Source organism: Polypterus senegalus, chromosome 8 (genome assembly GCF_016835505.1).
Source record: "Polypterus senegalus isolate Bchr_013 chromosome 8, ASM1683550v1, whole genome shotgun sequence".
NCBI lineage: Eukaryota > Metazoa > Chordata > Cladistia > Polypteriformes > Polypteridae > Polypterus > Polypterus senegalus.
In genome coordinates, this window is record NC_053161.1 from 15,656,620 (window position 1) to 15,668,771 (window position 12,152).

General features: G+C 39.3%; 1 protein-coding gene across 3 annotated transcripts in view; it reads right to left on the reverse strand.

The window, feature by feature from the left end:
• svopl (SVOP-like) overlaps nt 1–12,070 on the reverse strand; it is a 54,105-nt gene extending 42,035 nt beyond the window's left edge. Inside the window, exons 1-2 of one of the 3 annotated variants that reach the window (XM_039760814.1) lie at nt 11,989–12,070; nt 7,045–7,186 (exon numbers count right to left, since the gene is read on the reverse strand). In XM_039760814.1, the coding sequence (XP_039616748.1) occupies nt 7,045–7,135 (91 nt within the window). In that variant the 5' untranslated portion in view covers nt 7,136–7,186; nt 11,989–12,070. The other 2 variants (XM_039760815.1, XM_039760816.1) reach the window with 2 other exon arrangements.
• Nucleotides 12,071–12,152: the final 82 nt, after the last annotated feature.

The window sequence follows — 12,152 nt, forward strand, 5'->3', positions numbered from 1 at the left end:
GCCGCAAGTGCGCCGATTATTTATTTAAAAAGTGGCCTTTTTGACGTGAGCTGTGGACCTGCTATACCACAAGTGCTAGCTGAAAATGAAAGTGTAGTGAAAATCATTTGTGTACAATTTTTTATCTATTAAACCATCTGCGCAAGTGAAGTGAAAGGAATAAAGTTTGACAAAGTTCAACCTGTTTAGCAAGCATGCAATAAAGCTCAACTGATTGTCTGGCACAGAGGCTATGAACATAGTCAATTTCATACAACTGTGATTTAATATATGCACTAGCCCATTTCATCTTATCTACATCCTTGTGGCAAATGTTGTTGTAGGGACTACAATTCTCTTCAGCTAGCGTGCTGCTACAGACAATTTAATCAGCACTCAGAAAGTCAAATCAAGTGCATCAACAAATGCGGCAAGTCAAAGGTAGCTAACTGCTGCATTTTGTTACTCAACCACTTCCATTTCATTTTCTCGTGGAATTACAGCATTAACTTTTAGTCTGTTTTTGTCTCATCTTGGGTTGTTTTTAGACATGTTGCATTTACAAAATCTCTTTATTTTTATCTGGGCCCTTTTATGAGAAAGGTGTTGCCAAACTTTTGTATGCAGTGTTGCTAAACACTAAATAGAGCAGTCTTCGTTTCTTTCTACAAAAAAAAAAAACTTCCAAACCCAGATACCTGTTTTTAGAAAGTTTCACTACTGAAAACCTGCATGTGAAATGTAATGTATTCTTAATGTGACTGCTTTTTTGCTTATCATTACCTATTGTAATGTAGTAGAAATAATAATATTTGAGTGAGACTCAGGCAGCCGGACAGTGGTGGCATGATGAGCTGGGCCATACACGCACTTCATTTTAATGTGCACACAATATGCAAAAATAAATCTGATATAAACCGATTACACTACATTTTTTGTTTTATCAATGCCTAGCCTTAAGTTTTTGAAAAAGCTAACACTGCTGTTCACCTGCACTTCGTTCACAATACCAATCAAGTTTTTTTTTTAAAAAAAACACCAATTAACCGATGGAGTCAAACCTCAGTTGAACAGCATAAAATGCAATGTTTTCTATATGTTTTTTTCACCAATATGATCTGTGTTTTTTTTTTTTAAGAATCTGGCATTCGAATCCTGAAGACACCAGAAGTAATTCTACTTTGTTGGGCCCTTGAACACGGCCCTTAACCTGCAATTGCTTCGTCCAAAATATCAGGTTAATCTGTATCCAACCCCACAAGCAGGTCCTCCAATTTACAGGTTAATCTTGGGGGGTTGGCAATCCAGCCAATGTAAAAAAATACCTCACACTGTTCCTGTGTTGTGCGGAGGTGTCATCCGATGCACTCGAATCCCAATTTTGCTGGTTTATTGTGTGGTGGGTGTAGCAATGTGCTATCAGCACATGCTCCCAACCTCTCCTCTGGGAAAAATATATAATAAGTAAATTCTTTTTTTGTTGGTAGATGTTTATTCAAACCCACTGAGGCAGAGGTAGTACTCATTTTGGGTTTTGTCACTTTTGGAGAGCCAGGAGTTTGAGTTTTTAGCCTTAAATGAATGAACTTTATATCATCTCTGTAGCATTACTGAATACCACTATTGGTGATGGGGCGGCACGGTGGCGCAGAGGTAGCGCTGCTGCCTCGGAGTTCGGAGACCTGAGTTTGCTTTCAGGGTCCTTCCTGCGTGGAGTTTGCATGTTCTCCCCTGCGTGGGTTTCCTCCATGTGCTCCTGTTTCCTCCCACAGTCCAAAGACATGCAGGTTAGGTGTATCGGCGATCCTAAATTGTCCCTAGTGTGTGCTTGGTGTGTGTGTGTGTGTGTGTGTGCGCGCCCTGCGGTGGGTTGGCGCCCTGCCCAGGGTTTATTCCTGCCTTGCGCCCTGTGCTGGCTGGGATTGGCTCCAGTAGACCCCCGTGAGCCTGTGTTAGGATATAGCGGGTGGACAATGACTGACTGACTCACTGACTGACTATTGGTGATGTACTTTAATATGGAGTTCTGCTGCAATCTCTGTCATACCAACATCAACAAGGAAAAGTAGGAATTGATCAATGGCAGAAATGTTTCACTCTTGGGCAGTTGCTCGTAGCATGCTGAACAGTAAGCAGTTCAAGTGCACTAATAATTTTACTTAGTAGAGAAATATAGTAATTACCAAAAGCATAAGACTTTAAAAGATCACTATATAAATACATTGAAAAGTAATAAACATTATGTAATTGTTCATACAGTACTTTCATGTAAACTTTACTTTTTGATACTACAGGAAATCATCATTTTACAGTATAATACAATTCATAGTACTGCACAAATAATATACGTGAATCAAGTATATAAAAATAAGTTAATTATGTAAACAAATAAATGTAGAGTAAAATGAACAGTTGAAATGAAACACATTGGGTCAAATGAAGTAAACAAGCAGCATAAACAGACAGATTTTTGCTGGGATGGCTTAACTCCACTGTACATGTTGACCTTTACATGTCTAGGTGTGTGTGCGAGTTCACTTCTTTCTCTTCCTCTTCCAGCATATGCTCTGGTAGGGAAAACAAGCTGTTCTTTTTTTATCTTCATCTATTACCACTTCTATAAGGGGTCGATGTGCCACACCAACCTTCTTTGTACAGCTCGGTCCTGCAGCTCTTTTCCATTCAGACTCTTTTCCCTGAAGTCTTTGTTTTACTTAGAGGACTGCCGAACTTTCTTTTCACTGTAGTTCCATTCCCTTCTCTCTTTTGCTCACATACCCATTTTCTCTTCATCACATGTCTATAACACTTTAATTTCCTGTACTTTCTTAGATATCTCCCACACTTTTCTTGTACCAGTAATTGTCTCATTTCTTATTCTGTCCTTTTTTGTAACTCCACCATCCCACTTCAGTCTCATTTCTGCCATATCTAGCTTCTCTTGCGCTCCCTTTACTGCCCATGTCTTAGCTCCATACATCATTGCTGGTCTTAACAACCTTACATTTATCATCTATATATATAATTCACTAAGGCAAGACACCCATGGAAAGAATGCCGGAAGGGGCGTGGATTCACTAAGCCGTCGACAAGACAGACGCCCACAGCAGACGCAGGAAGGAGCCACTCCCACCAACTCTAAGACCATTGGATACGATGACAACTCGCAGAACCACACCCACCAACTTGGACGCGACGACACAGGAAAAACGCCGTCATTTATGTTCGTATGTCATAACGAACGAGTCCACATGTACCTCTGAGCCACGTTGACTGTTCATAGATGCATGTTTCTCGCGGAAGTGAATCGCTATACGCAGCGTGTAAAGCAGTTTGCGAGGGGTATCCCATGGGATCCTTAAAACAATCCTTTAAAACTGAGGTTAAAACACAATGAAGGAAGCAGTCTTTAAAAACCAATAAGGCCTGTGCCTCTGTTTCATTAACATCTCACCTGCTTCACCAATGCAGGCCCTGCAACAGTCAAGACGCTCTCTCAGCAGCTGACCTTCTCTGTGTCTGACCGGTTCACACAGAGGCACCACATGACCAGGCAGTGTGTATGCTTCGAGAAACAGGGTGGACGCGACAATACTATCTACGAAGAGGCATGTTTGTCACGGATGTAAATCGCTGTATGCGGCGTGTAAAACAGTTTGTTTTTCGCGAATGTGAATCATTGTATGCAGTGTGTAAAACAGTTTGTTTATCGCAGATGGGAATTGCTGTATGTGGTGTGAAGAGCAGTTTGCGAGGGGTATCCCATGGTCTTACAGTTGGTAGGTGGGTCTCTGTTAGTTGCTCTTGGGAGCGGGCACATGACCAGGCAGTGTGTGTGCTCCGAGAGTGTAGGTGGACGCGACAGCACCATCTAAGAAGATTCATATTTGTCTCGGATGTGAATCGCTGTATGCAGCATGTAAAACGCTGTATTGTATGTTGCCTCTCCAGAGTTACATCTTTTCATTCACATACAGTCGTATACACAATGAAGTAAGCAGTCTTTAAAAAACGAGTTTTTGGTTACAACACACAGGGCACAGGAGCAGGCAGTGCATACTGGACGAGAAATCAGCAGACTAGCATGACGGAGGGAGCGGAGTGGACGTCCTTCTCCTCTCCTCCCGTTCCACCCTCCGCGCCTGAGCGCTGCACGAACGATTGTGTGTTGGTTCCTTCCGTGCATTGTTACAATGTTGCTTTTCTTGCTGATTTATTACATTACAGATTTTTCAAATGTTAATTTTCTCCCTGTGCTTAAACATTATTAAAAAACCAGCCTGATTATGCGGCGTATGGTACGCCGCGGGTTGGCTAGTTTGCCTTAATTCTTTGATCCCATAACACACCTGATAATATCTTCCAACTGTTCCATCCATAATGCACTCCGAGTTATCTTGGCATCTAATTTTACATCTTGGGCTACCACTGATCCTACATAGTTAAATAAAGCCAATCTTATATAGCTAACTTCTGAATCTTAAAAATCACCAAAACTCATATATTCTAATCTCTTCCCATTCCTCCAACTTTGTCTCCACTTCCTCTTTTCTGGCACTACACAACACAATTTCATCAGTAAAAGGCATGAATTAGTGGGATTTGTCTTTAATTCCATGACCTAACGCATCCATAACCAGATCAAAGAGGTAAGGACTTAAAAGAAGATCCTTGGTGAAGATCTTTTCTAAATGGGATCTTGTCTGTTACCCCAACACTGCTTTTGAACCAAGTCCTCAATCCTTTATACATATCCTGTTCAATCCTCACATACTTCTCTGGTACTCCTTTCTCTCTTATACACATTCGTACCTACTAATGTGGCACTCTGATAAGCTTTCTCTAAATCAATTAAAACAATATGTAATCCTTTGTTTTTCTTAATGCATCTCTATAAGCTGTCTCTATGCAAAGACTGCATCAGTTTTTGATCTCCTTGGTATAAAACCATTGCTCTTCCCCAAGATGGTCGCTAAGCCTTCTCTCTATATCTCTTTCCCACATTTTCATTGTGCAACATCAGCTTTAACCCTCTATAGTTTCCACAATCCTGAATATTGCCCTTCTCCTTATAAAACGGGCACCATCACACTGTTCCTCCACTCCTTTCGTATCCCCCCCTTGTTCAAAGATCTTCTGCATTAGATCCCACAACACATCTACTCCCTCTTTTCCTAAACTGTTCCACACTTCTGCTATTTTGTCTTGAATTTCACATTTTCATTCTTTTTAGTGCCTTCTTTACTTCCTTCATCCTTATTCTTGGTACTCTTCACTTGGGGCTCCATCTCCAAATACTACACTTGGATTTTCTTCATTCAACAGCTTTTCAAAGTACCTCTTTCTTCTATTCTTGATCCTATTACACTCATTCAAGGCTACACCTTTCTTTATCCGAGTAAAATCCTTCCCAGCATTGTTCCTAGATTTTGCTAATCTAAAAGTCCTTCTCTCTCCCTCAATTGTCTCAAGTCGTCACCTATCTTAACTTATAAATTTCTTTGAGATTGTGAGTGCATGTGTATGCATGCATGTGCATGCTTGCGTGCGTCTCTGTCTGTGCATACATGTATATTAAAAAAAAAATGTATGCATCTCAAAGAATTATTTATGCCAAAATTTTATTAATGAATGGGTCTGGTCCCAAAACTAAAAGGAGCAGTTAAATCAACACACAGAATCCCTAAAGACTACAATTTCCCTAACATACACAAGGAATCTCGCAGCTTCTTATCGCTGCCTCAACTGCCCACCAATAAGTGCTTTTGTTTTGCAAAAATATCAATTGCAGCACACAGCCTGTACTCATTCATCCCCCATTCAGCTAGCTGAAACAAATGCACTTATCGCCAGAGCAATTGGTGAGGTGATAAGGACGTACAAATTTCTTTACATATGTCAGGAAAACTAGGGTCTTTGGGCAATTAAATTTTGGCAGGGAAGCTAGTGGTCAAACCATTTTTGAAGGATACAGAATTAAGTACTATAATAAAATCATAAGCCTATGTCAAGCCAAACACGATGTTTGAAAAGACAAACATCATGCCAAAAATACACTTTTCTTAATGTTTTGAACGTCAGTGAATTTTGACCCCATCACCAAACTTCCATTTACATGAATGTCAAATAATTAGAACCTAGATAAATACTGGAGACTGCATCTAAAAATCAAGACCACTTGTGGAACCCAAGATATGTTGCAAATACCTTTTTAAACAGTACTCTAAATAAAAGCAGTAAAATATCACTTAAGAAATGTCAGAGACGCATAAAAAAATCACTTATTACTACAACATTTTAGTTCATTCAAGTTATATCTAACTTTCATATTGGAGATCTGCCTAAATATTAAAAATCTGTCTATACTGAAGGCAGAATGAATTAAATAGCCCCTTTTGTGACCTCTTAAGTAATTTCTGACTCTAAACAACTTTATATTATATCACAATCTGAAAATGAAGAAAACTACCTATAATCTAATTGTAGCTAAATATACACACACTCACTCAATATAAGAAATTTATAATTAACAATGTTTCTTTAAAACCCAATTTGTGCAGAGAAAAACTTGACAAACTTAAAACACGTGCATATGTGACTGTGTATTAAACCCCACTATTAAAAAAACCATCAACAAGCTCACTTTCTACACCTATATTCAAAATAACTTTTTGTTTTTTCTTCATTGCATTATTGGTCTACACTGAACTTTTCTTCTTTTAGCTATAGTTGTGAACCGGTTCCAGGTTTTTCAAATCTCAAGGCAGACTGTAGTCTGCACATTTACATACACACATTCCTGGTACAAAGGCTCAGTTACACACTCTTAACTAGTAAACCTACTTCATTTGTTTTAAGATTCAACGCTAGAGCAAAGTGATCCTCAACAGAAAAAGTAGACTGAAAGTAAAATTAATTAGATGAACTGAGAGTGCAATTCTAAAAGTATTCTTCATTCAACCACCATTAAAGAAGTCATATTAGAAAAATCAGTATCATAACATTCACTCTAGCAGCTACCAGTTTCAGAAGATGCTCTTAAATGCAAACAAAAAAAATCCATACCCGGGCTAGGGGATTTCTTGGTTTCTTGGTCAAATTCTTCCAGATGAATGGCACTGACCAACTGCTCATCTTTATTTCGTTTTTGTAACATTGCTGTGTCCTTCCTATTGCACTCAGATATTTCATGCCAGTTTCTATAGATCTGAGAAGCATAAATTGTAATAAGAAAAGCATTAGTTTCACATCTGTCAATACCATAGCTATTCAACAAATAAAGTACAGCAATTAAAATAACAAATTCTAGAAAATCTGTCAACACAGCAATTAGAAGATGGGCTGGCCAAGTGCAGCAAAGCTGACACAACCATAAAGATTCTTGGAATTCTGATTTTGTCCTCCACGCAAAACTAGACAAGTGATATCACCGATCCACTCTTTTCTGGCAATTAATACAAAAATGGCTATGTCATTTTATCTATTTTTTTCTAATCGCCCATATGAAAGAGAATACTTTCTTCGGTAATAGACAGAAAATTTTGACTGTTTCATTGTAAAAAAGATAGTGGCACATCTTATGGTTTGCCCACTTAATAGCACTTGGACTGCAGTTTAACATGTTTATTACCAAATAACGAAGGTTGTGTGTGTGTATTATATAATATATATATATATATATATATAATTGTGAAGTGCTGGTGGGAAGAGGAACTGGGACACCCGGAATGCTTCCAGGGAGACAGCAGGCACTTCAGCCACACTGGGGCGTGTCGGTGGGAGATTGCCGGGAACACACCTGGAGCACATCCGGGTGCTTATTTAAAGGGGCCGCCTCCCTTCAGAGAGAGACAAGAGTCAGGTGGAAGATTGGACAAGGTCTCTGGAGGAGGCAGGAGGCGGCCTGAAGAAGAGAAGAGAGAGAGAGAGAAGGCATTGTATTGGCCTGGACTGAGGGGTATTGGGGGTCTTGTGAGTGCTGAACAGTAAATAAGAATGGGGAATAAACGTGTGCTGGGTGACATGAATGTGTTTGCCTGTCTGTGTTTGGGGCAATGTTCACTATATATATATATATATATATATATATACAGTAATCCCTCCTCGATCGCAGGGGTTGCGTTCCAGAACCCCCCGCGATAGTTGAAAATCCACGAAGTAGAAACCATATGTTTGTATAATTATTTTTATATATTTTAATCCCTTACAAACTCTCCCACACTTTTAACATTATTAGAGCCCTCTAGATATGAAATAACACCCTTTAGTCAAAAGTTTAAACTGTGCTCCATGACAAGACAGAGATGACAGTTCTTTCTCACAATTTTAAAGAATGCAAATATATCTTCTCTTCAAAGGAGCGCCGTCAGGAGCAGAGAATGTCAGAGAGAGAGAGCGAGATTAAAGCAAACAATCAAAAAAATCAATACGTGTGCTTTTGGAAGCACCGCGATAAAGCGGCCGGCATTTCTTAGAGGTGCGTTCCTATCAACTAGGCAAACAGCTTCTGTGCAAACAGCCCCTCTGCTCACAGCCCCTCCGTCAGGCGCAGAGAATGTCAGAGAGGGTGAGATAGAGGCAGAGACAAGCAAACAATCAAGCACTGCGTGGGAAGCATATCTTATAGCATTGAGGAGTTTTAGTTAATACGTAATACATGCTCTGATCGGGTAGCTTCTAAGCCATCCGCCAATAGCGTTCTTGTATGAAATCAACTGGGCAAACAAACTGAGGAAGCATGTACTTTAAATTAAAAGACCCATCGTCCGCAGAAATCCGCAAACCAGCGAAAAATCCGTGATATATATTTAGATATGCTTACATTTAAAATCCCCGATAGAGTGAAGCCGCGAAAGTCGAAGCGCGATATAGCGAGGGATTACTGTATACCTACCACGCTACCACTGCGCCACCTTTACATCCAACAATAAAATGTCAAAATATAATATGCATGTTAGTGAGACTAGATAAAATTATTTCTCTGATGCACATAAATCGATAAAATTGTTTGTTTGGTATTTTTCAAGTCAATGTTATTTCTTCATAAACATGGCATATATGCATTTGCAACACAAAATTATGTTGTAAAGTTAAGCGTTTTTTAAGTTTTAAAAAATACAGAGCCAGTTCTGGCATTTTACAAAGAACCTTATGGGGCATTGGGCATAAGGCATAAAAACTTTCCAAATATGCCCATTTTTTAAAGCCAATGCATTTGTGGAGTAGTGATCTGTGTTTAGTGATTACACACACATTGTAAATGACCATATACAGTATATGAAAATTTGGGGGGAAAAAAAGAAAAAACAAAAAAAACTATAACAGCTATGTGTGCTTCCTCTGCGTTTGCCTTCTTCCACAATAACCCAAGATGGTTTCCACTCTAAAGACAAAATCACAGTACAGTAAACTGTTTGTGCCATGTGGTTGGTTTTGTTTGATTTATTTCCGTATTTATGCGAGAACTCAAAGTATCTGTAAGGGCCAAATCCTTTAAGTTAATGTTAATGTTACATTTTTCTTAGTCTGCTTAGCTTGAACTTGAACCTAATATAGCTTAACGCAGATAATGGAAGATTCAGTTTAACCCCCTATAAGTGATGGAAAATGGAATATTCATAATCATAACTCTGTGTGACAGTAGAATAGTCCTTAGATTGATGTTAGATAACTAGAACGAAACCTGAAAGGTCTGTTATGCCAGAAGAAGCTAAACATTCTGCAATTATCCACAAGCACTCACATATTGCCTCTCTTATAATGCAGCACATTCACAAAGAAGTAGGACATTGTGGGCACAATTATAAACTTGCACAGTTACGCCAGAAATACCGGATACCTCAAGCAAACTCAATTATCAGGAAATCATTTCAAAGTGTGCAACATGCAGAAGATACAACATGAAAGCAGGTGGGGAAAAAATGGCAGAATTGCCAGAAGATCATTTGTTACCTGATCAACCACATTTCACCAGTGTGGAAGTTGATTATTTTAGTCCTTTTCGAGTTAAAAGAGGCCAAAGTCTAGTCATGAGGTACAGAGTAATTTTCACTTGTTTAACAAGTTAAACTGCACAGATTGGATTCTTGTATCAATGCAAAACATCAATTCAGTTGCAGAAGTGGGCAAGTTAAAATCAAGCGCTCAGATAATGGAACAAACTTTATAGTAGCAAAAAGAGAGCTATGTGAAGCAGCTAAAAACCCTGACCAAGACAAAGAAATCAAATGGCTTCAGATTCATACCAAGGTGGCATAAGGGTAAAGATAAATCAGGAGCATAAGAAAGATTCTATACTTGGTACTCTACAAACAGTAATGTGTGAGGCTGAATCAATCAACAAAGACAGGCCCATTGCAAACAACTCCAATGATCTAGAAGTCCCGACAGTATCCTTACCACAAGAAAAATAGTACCAGGAAAATGGGATAATATGATTAATTCCAAATCCCTTTGTCTTGTCATAAAACACACTGAAACATATGGAAGCATGTTTTCTTTTATCAAAATTCAAAGATGATGTACTCATTATGTTATTATGCTTTTCTTTCCTGGTGGAGCCCCATGCCCCATAGGGTTCATTGTAAAACGCCAGGACTGGCTATGTATTTTTAAAAATTCACTGAAAATGCGTTTTCTTTTAATAAAAACAAATTAAAATTTGAGTGGGAAATGCATAAATACCATGTTTGTAAAGAAAACAACTTTGACTTGAGAAATCCAAATATTACTAGAATTCTTGTGGGCTATAACTCATTTGCCAAATGTGTAACTTTTCAGTATTGCCTACGTGTTATGTGTTTTGAATCATCAGGCTGAGCTGACATTTTTTTCCGTCCCAAAGCAAGTCATGTGTTTGGACCCTGCAGAACTTCTGAAATATCAACTCATACAATTTATTCTTTAATCACTGGGATAAATAAAATTGTTAAATTACATTTAACTGCAGACCGTATACACCGGCAGAGCCTTTATTGGTCCATTCACAGAACTGCCAACACCGTCTTATGCTATTAGGTTTCAGTTTTTTGGGGAAGTAGAAAGTGGAACAAGAACTATTTTAGGTAAGCTCGTTTGCATTTTCATTTAGTCACAATGAAGTTCTGCTTTGGGTTGGCTTTCTTTGATTTTATCGGTACGCACTACCTGCGAATTCTCCGCTTACTTCCGGCCTATTTACAGTTAATTCAAATATACTTTAAAATCAGCGCCAGTCCTACAGTGCTAATCAACAGTCACGTCTGCGATGAGAAAAAAAAAAGTACTCGGGCAATTTTCAACTTCAAAAATAATTTTGTACCTAATGTATTTTAGGAGCAGCCACGATCATGTATGAAAGTGAATTCCTTTAAAGAAGAGGAACAATGCAAACGTTGAGCTCGAAAGCTCCCCTCAAGTCCTCCGTGTCGCCCTGGCACGAGTTAAAGTAGAGCTCAGGTCTGGAACGACTGTCAGTTTTATCCGTTAGTCTTACCTGAACTCGAGTAAAATTCAATTGAAAAAGCACAGTTGGGAGTCAGGACACATTTACTTCGCAGTTTGTCGGTTCCATCCTCGGAAGGGGTACGGGTGACGCTGCCCGCTGCTGCTTGGGCTCTCGGAGAGGCGCCTGTGTGACGCGCCCGCTCCCTCAGCTAGTTATTCGCGTCACAATTTCTACATGGCGACAGCGATACATTCGATACCCCGAGACTCGTAACAACTCCAACATTTTACACCTTGAATTAATCCGTGGTGGCTTCACTACGGGTTTCTTTGTAGGGTAGTTATTAATTTCCAACAATGCTGCAAGAAGAGCGTTAAAACGTAGGCTCACGTATTCCCAAAAAGCTCAGGGCATCAACGCCACATTCGCGGAAAATGGAACGGAGCCAAAAGTCCACCTGTATCCTGTTCGGGAAACTTACTGTGTTCACTTTACCTGTGCAATTTAGAAGTCCAACATTGAGTGCATTTCAAAAACATCACTACTTTTTTGTTTGTTTGTTTGTTTTGCCGGTGGTCACTTACCTGGACAAGCGCGCTTATTGTTTGCTTCCTTATCTGATGTCACAACCCCACCAAGGCGTGTCCTTCGTGATCTGGGTTTTACCTGCTTTCCTCCGATCGCATATTTTTACATTTTTAAAGGGCCATCGCACTGATAAGACCAGCGATCACGAACCGATAACAAG